The 18,772-nt window shown below is 53.3% G+C and overlaps 1 protein-coding gene across 1 annotated transcript in view; it reads left to right on the top strand.

The window, feature by feature from the left end:
• Positions 1-18,048, top strand: part of TGM3 (transglutaminase 3) — a 38,863-nt gene extending 20,815 nt beyond the window's left edge. Inside the window, exons 8-13 of the mRNA XM_027069730.2 lie at positions 6,005-6,108; positions 7,251-7,496; positions 10,909-11,217; positions 13,609-13,766; positions 16,915-17,048; positions 17,422-18,048. Coding sequence (XP_026925531.1) covers positions 6,005-6,108; positions 7,251-7,496; positions 10,909-11,217; positions 13,609-13,766; positions 16,915-17,048; positions 17,422-17,569 — 1,099 coding nt within the window. The 3' untranslated portion in view covers positions 17,570-18,048. The remainder of the gene's footprint in view (positions 1-6,004; positions 6,109-7,250; positions 7,497-10,908; positions 11,218-13,608; positions 13,767-16,914; positions 17,049-17,421) is intronic.
• Positions 18,049-18,772: the final 724 nt, after the last annotated feature.

Below are 18,772 nucleotides of genomic sequence, written 5' to 3' on the forward strand. Positions count from 1 at the left end.
GTGGTTCGGCTTAAGAGGGACAGGGTTCTGGAGTATTCGCTTCTCGAGAATCAGGCTCCTCTGGGGGTGGGGGCAGGGAGCTTAGTTTGAGATGCTTCTTTCATTCGGTTCCTTTCCGAGCCACTGCAGAGGAGGCCTGTGGGGCCTTGTTCTGTCACTGAACGCTAAGCAAAAGATTTGGAACAAGTACGGCCAAGGTTATCGTTCCCTTGACATCTCTGGCTTGTTTTCTTAATTCGCCTGACTCGATTCCCCAATTTCTGGAGTCACAGACCTGACTCTGCTTGTAGAAGAGCTTTATATAGCTCTGAGATAGAAGGCACGTGGGGCCCACTCTGCCCCGTCACAGGGAGGTAGAGTTGCCCAGTTCTGGGGCAGAGCTGTTGGTAACCACACCTCAGCCTGTTAGCTGGCTCGTGATGCAATCTCTCCATGGCTACCGGCCTCCACTAACACGCGACCGCCCCAACGCGCCTCGCTCACACTTGCGGCGAGGCAACCAAGGCTCCCAGAATGGCCCGGGCCCCAGAAAACACGATGAAGTGCGTACCCCGTGCCAGGCCCTGCCCGGGGCCCAGGACCCCAAGAGGAGCGAGACGCAGGCACTGGGCCAGAGGAGCTCGCGGCTTCGTAAGGAGACTGGCAGGTGTGGAGGAGGAAAGGCCAAAAAATCGCATCCTGCGCGAGATTCAGAGATAGCCCAGACGTGCGGCCGGCACTGGCTCCCCGCGTCAGGAAAAGACTTTTTGGAGGAGGTTGTGTCTGGACTGCTTTGAGGACAGATGGGAGTCTACCAGGGGAAGGGAGAGGGCTTTGGGGGTTCCTTTCTAGATGGGGTCTCCTGACCCCATGAATTCAGCAGAGGGCAGATGCCGTCTCTAAGGCAATGGTTTACAAACTTCCAAGATTATATCAGAACCGACTTAGGTGGGGGGGGGGGTGGGGGTAGATAGGGGAATTCGCATCTTTTAGTAAACGCCTCAGGTAGTTCTAACACCTGCAGTGTGTCTTTTTCTTGAGCCTCCCCCCCCCTCCTCCTGAAACCCCTCGAGAGACAGGCACATGCATCCCAAATAATCGTGCGTAAAGTCCTGGCTTCCAAATGAGGGAGGGACCAGGATGTAATCTGTTATCTGCTCTTAAATTCCCGCCCTGCAAATAAATATTAAAATCCAGCGACTTATCGATTTTTGATACAAACCCGCCCTTCCCCTAGGGTTCACTGCCAGGAAGTAGACGAACGCGAAACTTGGTGTTCCCTACGGCTTTCCCATCCCTGTCCCGCCCCTTGATCACCTCACACCCCCTGCTTTCTCCCCGGGCGAACTCTCACTGATCTTGGAGGCCCGTTCCAAAAGACTTGTGGACCTTCCTAGCAATCCTTTCTATGATGACCCTTCCCCCCCGCCGGCCCCCCCCCCCCCCCCCCCCCCCGGTTACAGGCAGTTTCAGAATAAAGACATGCAAGCCATCTGTAGTCCCATTGTTCACATACTTTGAGTAGTTGATCGTTTTCCACCCAATCTTTCCTCCATCAGTTGTTTATGGAATTGGGATTATACATTTTACGAGGCAGGGCACAAGACGGAGCATATCACAGGTGCATCCTCCTTTTCTCCGCACCTGGAAACGAACCTCGCTGTTTTGTTTGTTTTCTATTTTATTTGTTTACATGTATTTACTTTTGATAGGAAGAGAGAGACAGAGCACTAGTGGGGGAGGGGCAGAGAGAGAGGGAGACACAGAATCCGAAGCAGGCTCCAGGCTCTGAGCTGTCAGCACAGAGCCTGACGCGGGGCTCGAACTCACGAACTGTGAGATCATGACCTGAGCCGAAGTCGGATGCTCAACCGCCGGAGCCACCCAGGCGCCCCCTGTTTGTTTGTTTTAAAGTCCTGTGCTTTCGCCCAAACATTATATGATGAGCATTTTCCCTATGTCTTTAAATAATCTCCAAAAATAAGGTTTTGAGTGTGTCAAATTCCACTGTATGGTTGAACCATTATTTCTTTTCCTACCTTTGCTATTACTATAATCCCTATTCCCTAGGTTACCTATCTATTTCCCTGTTATAAATAACACAGGAATGGACGTTCTCAGATATAAATCTTGAGCACAATCTGTGATTAGTCCCGTAAGAAAGATTCCTAGACATGGCATGTCCTGGATTAAAGGGAAGGAACATTTTTAAGGCTTCTGACATCTACTACTGTTGCCTTCCAGAAAGATTGTGATGACCTATGGTCACTGCAGTCGTGAATAAGAGTGTTGTTTTTCTTCACTCGTATCCTTGCTTGGTATTATTCTTACTCACCTGTTTATTCACCTCTTACAGCCTTATCCCCTTCTGCCTTGTGTTGGAGCTGACTTTTTATATCTCCCCTCGTTCCTTGCAGGACTAGCAGGGTCATGTGGCACCCCATAAGTACTGACGGGGTGCTTCTAACTCCTCTGGTAACTGCCTAGCATACACAGATTCCCGTCTGGCCCCACAGGAAGCCTCTTCCAAACATGCAACATAAAAACAAAATTTTTCCCGATTATAAAATAATAACAAAGAAGTAAATAAGTAATGCGCAAAATTACTTCCCAAAGAAAAACACTAATAACATTTTGAGATGGATTCTCCCAGACCCTTCGTCCTGTTTCTATTCACACACATTAGATGGATGTGGGGTGGTTTCATGACCCAAATAGGATCAAGTTAAACTGTCTATTTTATAATTTTTTATATCTTTCTATGTCAATCAATAAAAATTTAAATTTGTTTATGTTTCATTTTATATTTGAGACAGAGAGAGAGAGAGAGAGAGCTGGGGAGAGGCAGAGAGAGAGGGAGACACAGAATCCAAAGCAGGGTCGAGGCTCTGAGCTGTCAGCACAGAGCCTGAAGCAGGGCTCGAACCCACGGACCAGGAGATCGTGACCTGAGCTGAAGTCAGGCACTTAACCGACTGAGCCACTCAGGTGCCCCTTTTTCTTTTTTCTTGGCTTTTCTTTTCTTTTCTTCTCTTCTCTTTTCTTTTCTCTTTCTTTTCTTTTTGTTGCATTTTCTTTTCTTAAAATTTTTCAATAAGTAAAAATTTAGAGAGACAGATAGGATCGTGTGGTGGTTAAAAATCAGGGACCATGCACCATTTCTTACTTGATATATTTTAGACATCTTTCCACGTAAATGCTAGCTTGATTTTGCTCATTCTTTTGGACGGTTTTCTGATATTCTGGTGCATGGCTGTGCCGCAATTTCTCTGGCAATTTCCCTCCTGACGAATTTCTCCCCCATTGTTTTTGCTATTGCAAACAATGCCATGGTGAGCGCCTTTCCATGTGTACCTATGTGAGCCTGTGTGAATTATTTTATAGAAGAAATCCCTAGAAGTGGAATTACCAGCTCAGTGGGTATGTAGATTTTTAAAGGTTTTTCGTACCCATTACCCAATGGCCCTCCATACATGTCACCCCAATTTAAACTCCCACCAGTGAGCTCTGACAGTGCCTGTGTTCCTACATCTGGAAACAAGCATCACACAACCACATGCATCATCCTGGGCCTGTCTTTTTCCGTGCATGGGTGTGATGGTATCTCTTTGTCACTTTAATTTTCTTTCCGTGGTCATGGGATTAAACATACGCTAGGGTAATCATATGTTCAGTGATCGTTTGTATTTCTTTTTTTTTAAATATGTTTACTTGACAGTTTGGTTTTTTTTTTTTTAATTTTTAAGTTTTTATTTTTTTAGTTTTGAGAGAGAGCACATGAGCAGGGGAAGGTCGGGGGTGGGGGAGGGGACAGAGGATCTGAAGCGGGCTCTTCGAGGACAGCAGAGAGCCCGATGTGGGGCTCAAACTCACGAACTGAGATCGTGTCCTGAGCTGAAACCAAGAGTTGGACGCTTAACCAACTGAGCCACCCAGGTGCCCTAATCGTTTGTATTTCTTACCAAAATTGCCTGCTCATTGTCCTTTCTTGGTGTGTTTGACCTGTCCTCTTGTGTTTTTCTTACTGATGTATAAGTACTTCATAATATTAATTATAGTAAATCTCTGTCTATGTATATGTTATATATTTTTTCCCTATTTTATTGATCTTTTTTCAACCACTTTTCTCTTTCTTCTTCAGCTTGGACAATTTCCACTGGTCTATCTTCAAGTTTACAGAACTTTTCCTCTGGCCTCTCAATTCCACAAATAAGCTCATCCATTGAATGGTTTAATTTAAGATATTCGTCTTTTTTCCGTTGAGAATTTCCATTTGGTTCTTTTCTTTTTTTTTTTTTTTTCTTTCAAATAGTTTCTCTTGCTCGGCTAAAAGTTCTCTTTTCATTTGCTATTGCCATATTTCCCCGTATTTCACTGAGCCTCATCCCGAGAGCTGCTTTAAAGTCCTTGTCCAATAATTCCCACATCTATATTGGTTCAAGGTTACTCTCTGTTGTTGCCTTTTCCCTTGAAGAATGGGTCATGTTTTTCTGGTTCTTCCTATGTTGAGTCATCTGGGACTGCATCCCGGGCATTGAGTATGTCTGGATTCTGTTATTTTATTTCAGCAGCCTGCCTGGGCTGGGTCCAAACTGCAAACCTCGTCTCACCCTATGGCAGGAAACAACTCGAATCTCAGCTCACGTTTTTTATCTTTAGCCGACTGCTTGCTGTCTGCTGTATACATGCATGGGTCAGAGTCGCCCAGAGGCTTGGGCAGAGTTTATATACATATCTGGGATTTTCTTTCTCTGACTCCCTCCCTCCAGGGCTTCCCCCTCACTGTCTAGTGGCCCTGGTTGACCCAGGCTGCTTCTTGGCTCCTCGGGTCAGAACCATGTGGGCTACCCGTTGAAGTTTTTACTGCCCCGCACCTCGCCCCAGAGGTGGTCTGACTCAGGGCAAAGTCACCCAAAGTGCAATTTGCCCCATGCTGGCTCCTTCCTCCAAGTTCAGACTCCTTTCCAAAATCCTTCTGTTTTGTTCACACTCAGGTAGTTGTCTAGTGTTTTTGGTTTTTATTTTCTTTTTGTTGTGGGGGGGGGGCTTGTTTTGTTTTGCTTTCCTTTTCCGAGTTTATTGTTACCTGCAGAAGGGACCACGTACAAGGAGCTTCCTCTTCCATACGGGAAAAGGAACTACACTTTGCTTGCTTGGCTGGTATAGGCAAGTTTAATATCTTTGCTTAGTCAAATGTATCGATCTTTTTCCTTTATGGTTTCTGAGTGGGCACTCGGCTTCAAACTGTCCACCTCACGAGTATAAAACGCTGTGTTTCCAAGTCGAATGGAAGTTGGATTCGTGTCCGATGTACAGTTTCTTCTAGTTGGATCAAAGCTGCCAAAGCCAAGGCTAATGTAGTTGCAGTGGGCGTAGAGAGGACAGGAGAGGGCAGAACCACCAGGTGGGATGACGGAGACATCGGCTAATTGGCTATCCCTGGAGACGCGACTGAGCCCCGCGGATTGGGAGACGAGGTGACGCGGTTGACGAAGAACATCTTTGCGCTGGCGTGTGTCATTCTTCAGCCAGACCTCAGCCCAGAAGCACGTGGCTCTTAGCCAGACCTGTCACTCTTGCTGCAGCCCCATTTATTTTCAGCTGCCGTGAGATACAGATGTGTTTCCCAGCAGGACGCGCAGGAAAAAAGCTGTGTGGGTTTCCCTGCTTGGATGCTCGCTCCCACCGGGGGCCATTCTGCTCCTCAGAAAGGCAGTAGAGCATCGTGGTCGAGGACCCAGGTGTGGGGGTTAGGGGTGCCTGGATCCAAACTCTGACCGTACCGTTGGAAGCTGCTTAACTTCCCCGAGCCTCAGTTTCTCCTTCTTATGAGATCGGCATTAAGGCACTGTTTCCTAGCGCTGTGAGGACTTAGGTGCTCGGCGAGGTTTAGCACAGTAGCTGGCGCAGGGGAAACTCGCTCGGTGACTAAGGGGCGCCGCACTGTCAGGCAGAGGCGTGGTATTTTGCCGCCTCCTGCTGCGTGGCCTTTGGCCAGCTCTGCAATCTGTGGTTCTGTCCGCAGGAATTTCCACGTCTGGAACGAAGGCTGGTTTGTGCGGACTGACCTGGGCCCCTCGTACAGTGGATGGCAGGTCCTGGACGCCACCCCCCAGGAGAGGAGCCAAGGTAACCCTCCAGCAGCCCTGCTTACCGCCCCCTCCTCTGGGTTTCGCCCTATGTCCCGGCCTCTCAATTCTGCGCAGCAGTAGACGAGGCTCAGGAAAGCCACCCGAGGGCTCGATGGAAGGAAAGGAAGGCTCGATGTCAGGAAGGCTTGATGGAACGAAGACAAAATATTTTCAGCATAGATTTCCCATCCTAATTTTCCTTGGCTCAGGCTGCTACTTGGACGAGTGGCTTCCCTGCGCCCACGCGACTGTTGTCACTGCTGTGGAGGCCCTGGCACGTGCCAGGCGACAAGGGGAAGACGCCACGCTCTGCCAACAGGGGTTTCCCCACACTGCCTTGAGGAGCCTGTCCCTCCCAGCACAGAAACCTTCTGGTCCCCTGTTGCCCAGGGATTTCGCCCAGAGTCCCCCGCTCAGCTGGAGACCTCCGTGATCAGGGCCCCCAGCGCCTCTGTCCCCTCCACGGTGCCCCTTTGCCAAGCCAAGCTCTCCTCATGCAGGCTGGCCCCCTCCCTGTCCCGGTGCCCAGGGCTTCGGCTCCCACTTCCGGCCTCTCCCTTTGCGGCTTGGGCCCCAGACTCTCCAGGAAGTTTTCTTCTTCCCGCTTGTGACCCGCGGGCCGTGTGTCGCAGGCTACGCTCATGTTGAGTGTCACATGAAACTGTATCCTGTGTATCCACATCTACACCTGTCTCTACCTATCTGATCCACCTCGGCCAAGTGCCGGAGGCGCGAGGGGACAGGCAGGGCTTGGAAGCTCAGAGGAGCAAGACCCCTGCGGGCTGGGTTTAGGGTATTCTTCTGGGAATAGGGGGTGAGGATTTGGGAAGGTAGAAAAGGGCACAAGACGGCAAGATTTTCCTCTTTAGGAGACAGCCCCCGGGGCGGCCAGCGGGTTGCAGGACTGGCCAGTCTTCCAGAGAAGTGCCGTCTGAGCGGGGTGTCGCCGCAGCAGATAACAGCACCCCCGGGAGGGCCCGTGCCGAGGGCCAAAGGAGTGGGGCTGGCAGCCGGGGCCGAAGGAGTCTCAGGGGGTAGAGGCAGAGAAGCCGCGTCGCCGTGGGCGGCCTCCCCGGGGTGGGCTCTCGCCCGCCTGGCCTGGCTTTGGCACGTATCCAATCTCTACGCCTGGGCCACCAGGGGTGTTCCAGTGCGGTCCCGCTTCGGTGACCGCCGTGCGAGAGGGTGACGTGAACCTGGACTTCGACATGCCCTTCGTCTTCGCGGAGGTGAACGCCGACCGCATCACCTGGATCCACGACGCCCGCAACAACACCCAGAAGCAGAATTCCACGGACGCCCGCAGCATCGGCAGGTACATCAGCACCAAGGCCGTGGGCAGCAACTCTCGCATGGACATCACGGAGAAGTACAAGTATCCAGAAGGTAGGAAGGGGGCACGGCCCCTGGGGGCTGCGCCGCCCACGGCTGGGCGGTGGGAAGACGGCTTTGAGGGCGGAGGAGGGAGAGAATTCCTCCTCCTCCTCCTCCTCCTGTGCTCTCAGCCCGTTCGGCCTGAATGGGAGGACTGCTCCCTGGCGCCTAACGCCCAGTTCCTCCGACTGTTTCCAGTGGGGACGGAACCATCACAGGCAGACGCGGCGCCCGTGGAATGTTGCCGTGGGGCCTGGCAGCTGGCAGTGCGGCTCCTCTCCGGCCGCGTCCCTTTCCCACAACTGGGGTGACAGCCCTGTGATGGGACATCACGGGGAGAAACACGACTCCCGTGGGAGGCTGCCCTGGGGACTTTAGGAGAAATTGCTAGCCTCCAAGAAACACAGGCAGGAAAACACTATCCGGACTCCGAAATGGGCAAAGCCCCCGAAGATGTGGGTCCCTGCCTCCGTGCTCCCCTAAAGGGACCCAGAGCACGCCCTGGAGTGAAGCCCAAAACCCTCACAAATGCTGGCTGTTGGTGTCGGCTGCAGCTCACAAAAGAGGAAAGCTGAGCACGGGAGACGGGGTCTGACTCCAAGTCTGGTGGCGGAGGGCAGGGAACCTGCCCGGGTAGTGGTATTTATGGGCATTTGGAAGCATAGGCCTAGGGTAATGAGATCGGTAGCCTCAGTTTGGTCCCCAAGCTGCCTCTGCAGGCCATCCCCAGGGCTGGGACCAGACAGCCCTTCTCTCAGTCAATAAACATGGACTGAGACCCAGCTGGTGCCCGCTGCGTGATCGGCTCCAGGGAGGCAATGAGCGACACAGCGGACGGGGGCCCTGCCCTCCCTGAGCTCACAGGCCAGGGGGAAGGGAGATGTCGAAGAATTTTCAACACTGTCATGACGTAGAAACAAGGGTAGGGGCCGGGGGGCAGGAGGTCGGTTCCCGTCATACATCTATAACCAGGAGACCTCACGCAGGAGTCTTAGGATCTCTGATCCCTGGCTCCCTCCCCGGTAACATGAGAACAGCAATGCCTGTCTTCAGTAGGATTTAAATGAGCTTGTGCAGGGGCGCCTGGGTGGCTCTGGCGGTTGAGTGTCCGACTTCGGCTCAGGTCACGATCTCGCGGTTTGTGAGTCCGAGCCCCGCGTCGGGCTCTGGGCTGACGGCTCGGAGCCTGGAGCCTACTTCGGATTCTGTGTCTCCTCCTCTCTCTGCCCCTCCCCTGCTCATGCTCTCTCTGTCTCCCAATAATAAATAAACGTTAAAAAATAAATAAATGAGTAAATGAGCTTGTGCACAGGAAGGGCCAAGGGCAGTGCCTGGCACAGTGAGGATGTATTAAATAGTGGTGATTTTTATCAACTTGGACTTCTGTCGCTGCACTGAAATGATGACCTCTCAAGGTGCCTTTTGAAGGGTACTGCTCCCTTGGACATATGTCCTGTGGATTTCCTTACCTTGCTGTCACACCTTGATTCTGCTTACTGAGGGGCTCTGCCTGTCCCAGCCAAACCTCCTCACCAATGGAGAAGGGCTGGGCCGTGGCCAGGTTGGGGTGAGTCCATGCAGGACAGTGCCCCAGCCTCTGCGTGACAGCAGAGCTGATGACTGTTGTCCCCAGTTCTCCTTACCTAATGATGCCGGCTGGCCCGTCTTCGAGGGCCCCGGGGAGGAAAAACTCATAAAATGGGTTGCTAAGCATTTGTGCAACGTCAACACCAAGGGAGAAGACAGTAGCAGGAAGCTGAGTCTTGAGTAAGCTCAGCAGGTGACCTATATAGGTATCTGGGCTCTGCGCCTCGTTGTGCAAACACGCCTGCTTTGAGGTCCTGGGGACAGAAGGCTCAGCTCCCTGCACAGACACCAGCCCTGGGTGTGGACTTACAACTCTGCTAGAAGATGGGAAGGCACCAGAAAGAACCCAGCCCACCAGGAGCTTTCAGCTTGGGTAATCTGGCTGCCTGTCTCCTTTTCAGTAGGATGTTCGGGGGGAACCTTGGACTACGGGTATAGACACATGGGGACTGGCCTTCTTCTCTGCTTCTAACCCCACGATTAGACCAGTTGCTTGGATCGGTCGCGTCTTCTCTTAAGGCCTTCCTTTTAACACGATGGCCTTGGATGGGTTGGCCTCTGAGGTCTCAGCCAGTTGTTACGTGTAACTTATGGGAAAGGCCTCGCTAAGTTGTAAAGTGCTTACGATAAGTCATCTGGTGTCTTAAAAATGTCACAAGTTGGTTGGGGAAGACGGGGGCCGTTAAGAATGGTCTGCAGATACAAACATGGGAATCCTTCCTTGTGTATGTCTGTCCACATTCCTGGAGGGTCAGTGCACCTTCTCCTTGATCTTGGGTCTATCTTCAGGTCAAGGCAGGGAGCCTTATGTGAACTGTGTGGCCACCATTGGCCCAGAGGCGTGGAGGTGGCTACTCACCTTAATGCCCAAGAGCCACGACCTTGAGGGTCACCATGACCATTCTCCAGGGGACATCTCTACCGTCCCATTTAGCAGTGTTCACAATCTGAGTCGGAGTCAGAAAATCCATCCTTGGGGTTTTAAAACCTGGAGTCTCTCGACAATTTAAACTAGTCATAACACGGAACCAAACCAACCACGGGAAGTTCTTTTTTGACATGGACAGAAGTGCCATTCTTTGACCCCAAAATACCTCTAGAAACAAAGCAGAATAACACGGTGAAGTGGTTTGGAAAAAAAAAAATTTTTTTTTAATGAAGCCAATTCTAAATCATAACCTTTTTTCCCCTCTTTTTGCTTATGAACTCACTCTAACCTTTTTTGACTCCGTTTTTCTTACTTTTTCTGTTTTAAAAGCTCCTTTCTTCATTTTGAGTGAGAGAGCGCGAGAGCGAGCGTGAGAGGGGAAGGGGCAGAGAGAGAGGATCCCAAGCAGGCTCTGTTGCTGTCCTTGCAGAGCCTGGCATGTGGTTCGAACTCACGAGCCTTGAGATTATGACCTGAGCCAAAATCAAGAGTCGGACGCTTAACCAACTGAGCCACACGAGTGTCCCCGTCACTTATTTTTAAAGTACCTGCTTGTTCTCGCCAGGGACCTTTTATCCAAACATAAACAAATAAAACAAAGAGAAAGGGCACGAAATCTACACTGATTAAGCTGAGCAAAATATCAAGCCAGATGGTAACTTGGTGCCGGTGTTGCTAAAGCTTTCCCCACTGAAAGGGAAAGCGCCACAGACTGGTGGGTCTGTGAGCCTCGCGTTAAGGAGGATGAAATGGAGGCCCCGAGAGCGTGGCCACTTGCTTCCATGAGAATCGTGGCTCAGTGGGCAAAGCCAATTAGTCCCAGGCTGCCTTTCCAGGTAGAGCGCTGTCCTTTGTCCAGGCTCCACCCCCTCCCTGAGATGTTTGTTTCCCTCTTTTCCAACCACACAGGTTCCAGCCAGGAGAGACAAGTGTTTGAGAAGGCTTTGGGGAAACTTAAACCCCGCATGGCTTTTGGTGCCACGTCTGCAAGACACTTGGAAAGAGAGGGGAGGGAGCCCAGCATCTCTGGGAAGTTCAAGGTCACTGGCATCCTGGAGGTGGGCAAAGAAGTCAACATGGCCCTGATACTCAAAAACCTGACGAGCGACATGAAGACGGTGACCGTGAACATGACGGCCTGGACCATCGTCTACAACGGCACACTGGTACACGAAGTGTGGAAGGACTCTGTCACAATATCCCTGGATCCCGAAGAAGGTAACTCGCCCTGTGGTTTGTGGGGACGCCATGCATCCAAGGCGGTTCGTGTTCTTTTGGGGTTGGAGGGTTCCTGTTGGAACGGATTCAGCTGACTAAGAGAGCAGCAGCCCATGGTCGCTGTGGTTAAGCCTTGGGTTTTGAAGTTTTGAAAGCTGTCACAGTGAGAACAGTGCAGGTCAGGGCGGTGCCAACCCAAATCCTTCTACACCCCGGGGGGGAGGAAGGAAGGAGGCTTTGGCAGTTAATAGCCACACCGCGACGTCCCTTGCAGGTACACGCACTTCGCTCAGCGTGCAGAGAGCTTCTTCACATCTTCTCTCATTTGATCTTCTGAAACGGGCAGATTTCAGTATCCCCTTTCCCAGAGGCAGAAACCGAGGCTTGGAGACATTGTGACCTTGCTTTAAGAGCTTACGCGTCACAGCTAGCAGCAGTACGGGGGTCTCAGCCCTGGGCGTCCTGATGCTAAATCCAGGCCCACCCCCCATTTTCTAGATTACATGTCTGCCTACCCCTCCCACACGCCTCACCCCCACCCCCCCCCCAGCGCTCCCCACCCCCACCCCACAACGAAACACTTTTCAGATTTGCCCCCGGACGGGTCGCAATACAGAGCAGGGCCTTAAACCCTTGTCCAATGTTCCTTCCCACACCGCAGCCACGGGGGAAGCTTCCCGATTTCCCTCGGCAGTGATGGGTGTTCTTGGAGGCCAGAGAATCTGGGAGGAGCAGAAACTCCCCGGTCCTGGGTAGCACAGATGGGAAAGGAGCGAGGCGGAGCAGAAAAAGGCCCGGCGCTCTGAGAGGATTAGAACGCAGGCGTGCCCACGTTGGCAAAATCCGCCAAGCTGTTATGAAAAGTTGGGACTTACAAAGCAGATTAACAAGGGTGGGGTGGCTATTTGCTTCCCATAATAAAAACTGATTAATTATACAGCCCGTCTTGAAAGAAGAGCTCTGTCTGTAGGGACACTGAGATGTGTTACACCTGTCAGGAGGCTGCAGCCCTAGCAACCTGTTTTCTGGCAGAATTTCAGCAGAAATCTTCCCCCCTCCAGAAGCAACCGCCGGGCTGCTGTCTCCCTTCAAAGCTCTAGGGGAGAGCTATTTTTGTGGACCAGAAAGAATTCACATGAGAGAAAGGGCTGAAACAACAACAACTCACTCTGCACATCCATCTGTACAGTCGAGGCAGGCCTCGTACATTCCTCCAGTGCGAACAGCCAAGGCAGCTTCCCTCTCAAAGGGCATAGGGGTGCCGGGGCACCCCGGGCCACCCAGCGTGACCCCTGGGAGAGAGGCGGGAATGGCCTGGACCACAGAGGAAGGAGAGGGGCCCTGAGACTTGGGAAAAGCCAGGTGAATGGACAGAAGCTGGGGGAGGCATTTCTACCCGAAGGAACCTTGTGGTTTGGCCACCATGTGTCTGTGTGGTCAAAGGAACAATGAGAATCACTGAGGGCTCTTTCAAGGGGGAGGTGAGTTGGGCTCGGTGATGCAGGGCCAGACTGACGCATCGGAACGTTATTTCTTTTCTTTTCTGTTTGATTTATCGTCAAGTTAGCTAACATGCAGTGTATGCAGTGTGCCCTTGGCTTTGGGAGTGGATTCCCATGATTCATCACTTCCATACAACACCCAGTGCCCATCCCAACAAGTGCCCTCCTCAATGCCCATCCCCCGTTTCCCCCACCCCTCCCCATCAACCCTCACTTTGTTCTCTGTGTTTGAGAGTCTCTTATGGTTTGCCTTCCTCTCCGTTTTTACCTCATTTTTCCTATTCTTTCCCCCTTATGATCATCTGTTCGTTTCTGAGCCAGCAAGGAGCTTTTTGAAGTAGCATGGGAGAGGAGGAACATGATTTTGGAGGGGGTGGGTGGGGGGAGCACTTCCGAAGCCGCGTCCGCCTGGTGTGTGGGGGGGACTCGGAAGCAGGAGAGACCAGCGGTGGCGAGGTGGCTCGGGGACCTGTCGCAATAGAATCCCAGGCTATTTGATTTCTTCAGCCGATCCCTGGCTTCCCTTCCTAGTTAAGATTTTGTTGTCATCGCCATTGTCGTCATCGTTAGGCAATCGGCTAACATTTGTATTCTTCCCTGCCCTCTGACATGTTCCAGGAAGGGAAGTGTCTCCAGCCCATCCAACCCATCCTCCTGGGAAGCTGCCCAGCCAGCCGGAGTCCTGGTCCCTCCCCAGCCTCGGCTCTAGAGTCTGCACAGAACAGGGGCCTGTTTCCCACCGGGCCCAGCAGGGAGGGCTCAGTCAAGCCCCGGGCTGCAGACATTCCCGGCCGGCTCCCGCAGCCTTGGCTTGGTATCATCAGCTCTGAAGTTTCCAGAAGTCCACCCCACTCTCTCTCACTCTGCCCTCCCCGGCTTCTCCTTCCAGAAATACAGCATCCCGTGAAGATTACATACGCTCAGTACGAGAAGTACCTGAAGGCAGACAACATGATCCGGACCACCGCCGTGTGCCAGGTCTCCGATGAGGCAGAGGTGGTGGTAGAAAGGGACATCATCCTGGACAACCCCAGCCTGACCCTGGAGGTAAGGGGGGCGGTGAATGGGCGCCTCCCCAGCCAGCCCAGCCCTACCAATACCCCCAAAACGCAAAGCAGCTCCTTCCCCGCTGAGAGGGTCAGGGACTTAGGTCCAGCCTCCGCCAAGTGGATGGCCCAGAGCTCCCGCTCAGACCGGAATCCTTGTTTCTGGTAATAAACAAGCACGTTTGCCCCTGGGCTTCTTCGGATCAGGTTCCAGATGCACTGGGGGCATCAGCTGAGAAGCCGCTGGAGGGGTTCCTCAGCTCTGAGCACCTGCCGTGTTCCGGGCGGGGCCAGGCTCGAGAATCACAGAGACTCACAAGGGGTGGGTCTAGCCCACAGTCTAGCCGCTGGCCATGTTTGCAGAGCATCGTCTAGACCATGCTTCAGAGTGGGCAGTGGTCCCCCACCTCAGAAGGGCAGCCCGTGTCCTGGCCAGGGAGTTTAGGGGAAAGCAGAGAGGGGCAGCCGTTCAGCCCTTGGGCCTGACCTTGTATCCAGGCCCCACCATTTACCAGCAGCCACCCCGAGTTAAGTCCCTTGATCTCTGTGGCTCCATTGTTCTATGTCATCTCTATAATAAAATACCTCCCTTGCAGGGGCCATTTCCCCAGACAAGCGTTTCCTGACGCGCCCCCTCCCTGCCCCGCCAAATAAGGCTCGGTCTCCAGTTATACGTCCCCGAGAGCCTTCTGTGCTCTTACTTTATGGCATCTGTTCTAGTTGAAGTTATACCTGTATTTGTGCACTTTGATCTTGGCTCCGTTCTCCTACCCGTCTGTAAACTCCACCCGGGGAGGCACTGCCCCTGCTCTGGGCCCATCACTGGCTCCCCTGCTGCCACATCTTAGAAGCTAATCAGATTTTGTAAAATAATCATGAGCAGAGCAGGGCACTTGGCTTCTGGCTTGACTTCTTCCCCACCCACGCGTCCTCGTCGTCAGCCGGTGCTTGTCCCCTGTGTGCCAAAGCCTCTCCTGCTTCCCAAGGCATTTCCAAGAACCGCGCATCCTCTCCGTGGACGTGATGGACAGCCGAAGCTGGGAGGGGACGCTGGGTAGCAGCTGGTTCAGTTATGAAAACATTCTGTGTTAAAATGATCAGTGGTTAAGTGAAGGTAATTTTCTCCCCATTATACTCCTTTATCCAATATCGTCAAATATTCTTATAGCTTTATCTTTTTTTTTTAAATTTTTTAATGTTTATTTATTTTTTTCATTTTTAAAGCTCATTTATTTTTGAGAGACAGAAAGGCAGAGCATGAGCAGGGGAGAGGCAGAGAGAGAAAGAGAAAGAAACAGAATCGGAAGCAGGCTCCAGGCTCTGGGCCGTCAGCACAGAGCCCAACGCGGGGCTCGAACTTAAGAACCGTGAGATCATGACCTGAGCCAAAGTCAGACACTCAACCACCGGAGCCACCCAGGCGCCCCTGTAGCTTTATCTTTTCCCTTTTATTCAACACTGTTGTGCAACACTGTTGCTTTTGGATTTCCATATCGAGTGGCCTTTGTCTTTGAAGAGACTATAATATCTTTAGAAAGGAGGTCAGAATACAAATAGGCTGGAAATGTGCCACCAAGAACTCCCTTACTTAATCTTTCAAAAGGGCATCTGATCTCTCTTCTTTCGGACATCTCTGTGCGAATTTGCTCCTAACAATCTCGCCTTGACATCAACTTGCAGAGCACCACGCACTCTTACCTTGATTTGAAAGAATCCGTGCACAGCTCACTCAGAGCAGGGTGCGGATTTTTAAACCCGTGAGGGTAATCTGTATGAAAAGGTAACCATTCGGATGAAGTCCCGTTCTCTAATCCAGCACGGATTCGCAGCAAGCATTGAGGACGTTATACTGTGGAATCAGACCACGAAATCTGAACTTTGTCCCAAAGGGTGATGTCCCTCACGTTGGCCCGTGAACCACTGATAATCAGATTCAGATTTCTGGTGGCTCTTAGCCTCCCTTTTGGGTGCACATACAGATTTGGGTCAACGGGATAGGGTGGTAAGCAGGAATAATGCAAAAAGAACAAATAACACGAAAACCGAATATCAGTGTGAACACTACGTCAGTGTTTACATATCCATGAGCTCATCTGGCTCCTTCTTTGGAAGGCAGGGAGGGACAGAAGCACAGCTCTCTCTTCGACAGCAAACAAATAGTGCAGGTTGCTTTCCTGATGGGAACCCGAGGCTTCTCTGGCCAAGGACAGTGCGGGGCGGGAGCCCCGTCCAGACCACACATGACACACAGGGAAAACTTTGGCTCCAGAAGTTTCAAAGGACATCGATAGACCGGGTTGTCATCAGAGAGTGGCCTGAATTGAGGGGCCCAATGCCATGTCCTGTGGAGAGGAGCATGAGGCTCTGAGTGGGGGTCTGAGTGGGCTCGGGCCTCCCAGGGAGGGGGCTTCCAGGCTGGAAGGGAAGAAAAAGACCGGTGAGTGGAAGCCTCAAAGAAAATACTGCTTTTCTTTATCTTTTTTTTTTTTTAATTTTTTTAATGTTTATTTATTTTTTGAGAGCGAGAGAGAGACAGAGTGTGAGTGGGGGAGGGGCACAGAGAGAGAGGGAGACACAGAATCCAAGGCAGCCTCCAGGCTCTGAGCTGAAGCTCAGCACAGAGCCCCACGCGGGGCTCGAACTCACGCACAAGTGGGGGAGGGGCAGAGAGAGCGGGAGAGAGAGAATCCCAAGCAGGCTCCATACCGTCAGCGCGGAACCTGACGTGGGGCTTGAACTCACGAACTGTGAGATCGCGACCGGAGCTGAAGCCAAGACTGGGGGACGCTTAACCGACCGAGTCACCCAGGCGCCCCAGGAAAGTTCTAAGTTCAGAATGAAACAGTCCCCCGCCCTCTGAGCAGCCCACATGGAACGGGGCCATCCTGGGAAGCAGGGCTGCCCTTCCCAGCACGACCAGGAAGAGGGGCAGAGAAGACAAAGTGCTCTCAGTCACTACAATGTGCCGCCTCTCCCTCTGAGCCGGGGGTCCCGTCGGAAGCATGGGGACTGGCAGCAGTCTCCTAGGAAGCCCCTGCAGGGGTGTCTGCCCGTCACTGAGCTGTCCACCCAGTCTGCGTGGGCTCTCACCAAGTGGCAGGTGAGGCTAGCAGCCCATGTCCTGACTCCGGCAACCCTTTTCCTCGTAGGTGCTGGACCAGGCCCGGGTGCAGCAGCCCGTGAACGTCCAGATGCTCTTCTCCAACCCGCTGGATGAGCCCGTGAAGGACTGCGTGCTGATGGTGGAAGGCAGCGGCCTGCTGCTGGGAAGCCTCAGGATTGAGTGAGTGCCAGGCCTGAGGGGCCTGTGTGGGGCGGTGGGAGGGGGTCAGAGGCGGCCTCCCCGCAGCCCCTGGGAGAGTCCGCACGCGGGCACGCACATTTGCATCTGGTGTGGGGGTTGACCAGACTTGAACTCCCGGGAAGTCCAGATCACCAGTGCTTGGAGCCGGTCCTCAAGGGCTTTCCGTATATGGGAGATCATGGGGCTCCCTCCCTCCCCGGCTGAGGGGCCCCAAGCTAGCAGGGGGTGGGGCATGACTCAGGGAGGGAGCCAGAGGAGCCCCACCAGCGCAGGACTTGAGGCTGCAGGGGGCCCCTCTAGCCCGAGGTCCGCGAACCTGGCCATCAACCCTGACGGTACACTTCCCCACCAGCGTGCCGACCCTGCGCCCCAAGGAGCGGTCCCGGGTGCGTTTTGAGATCCTGCCCACCCGGAGTGGCACCAAACAGCTGCTCGCTGACTTCTCCTGCAACAAATTCCCTGCGATCAAGGCCATGCTGTCCATCGACGTGGCCGAATGAAGGGCGCGAGGGGGCCCCATACAAACTTGGGTAACACGGGGCAGGCGGCGCTCGCCTGTGGAGTGAGCCCTCCCGCCCATGATGTCCAGCCTGGGAAATCCACGACGTCCCCCGAGCCGGCCCGGACGGGACCCCCAGCCTCCGGCACACGCACGCCCCCCCCCCCCCCCCCCCCCCCGCTTTCCCAGGCTGGGCTGGCTACCTCCCGCCCTGAGATGCATTCACTTTTGCACGTTCCCATGAGCCCCGTGGCCCTGCTCGGCCCTCAAGGCCAGCAATGCTGCAGGACAGAGTGGCATCTGACCCAGCGACTCTCTGAATGGAGGAGACAGTCCGGAAGGTTTGCTGATCCCAAGCCTATGCAGTTGGGACATTCCCGCTCCTCCCTCGGGCCACCGCGGGAGGCACTGTCCCGCACTCACATTGTCGTGGCACTCACATCTTTACACTCAAAATAAAAGTTAAAAAGAACACGATCAGCACGGGCTGTACTAGACTGCTGCTTTGCCTAAGGTGGTGGAGGAGGAAGGGGGGTGGCGGCCATGTTCTTTTGGAGAAGGGATGACCCAAGGACATTTTGTTCCCCACATGCCAGTGTCCAAAGGGAGTGTGGGCTTGTGTGGGACAGATCACTGTTCAGTGGATAAACTTTCTAATAGGATGTCCAAAAATAGACGAGGTTGCCCGGAGAGGGAGCCCCTTGTCCCAGGCAGGCTTTGCGTGCTCTCTGTGTGGCTGCTGGGCCGAGTGGGAAGGGACCTAAAAGTCCTGCCTGGAACCCTTTTGCAGAGAAGACTCCCGGAGAGGCCCAGCCTCTGCTCACACCGGGCTCTTCCCTCCTCAAAGCCCCACCTCTCCTCCTGCGGCCAGGAGGCCCCAGCACTGCTAACTCAGCCGGAACCTTCTCTGCCTTCGCGCACGCTTTGGTGATTCCTCAGTCTCCCTGCCCCTCGAAATGACCCCAAGCAGAGCCCATAGCTTTCCGGTCCCTTGTGCTGACAGATTCCGTTTTGGCAATCGTACCATGCTCTCTTGAGTCGGCCAGTCCGGGCTAAACAGAAGCTTCTGCCTCAACGTCCAGCTCAAAGCGTCTGCCTTCTGCTCCGCTCAGGCCCGACCTGCTCCTCCTTCCTCCCCCCTTCCCCTCGGATGGCTTGATCCACTGATGTCGGCCAGCGTGTGAAGGCAGGCTTTGGCCACTAC

Source organism: Acinonyx jubatus, chromosome A3, assembly GCF_027475565.1.
Source record: "Acinonyx jubatus isolate Ajub_Pintada_27869175 chromosome A3, VMU_Ajub_asm_v1.0, whole genome shotgun sequence".
In the NCBI taxonomy this organism is placed as follows: domain Eukaryota; kingdom Metazoa; phylum Chordata; class Mammalia; order Carnivora; family Felidae; genus Acinonyx; species Acinonyx jubatus.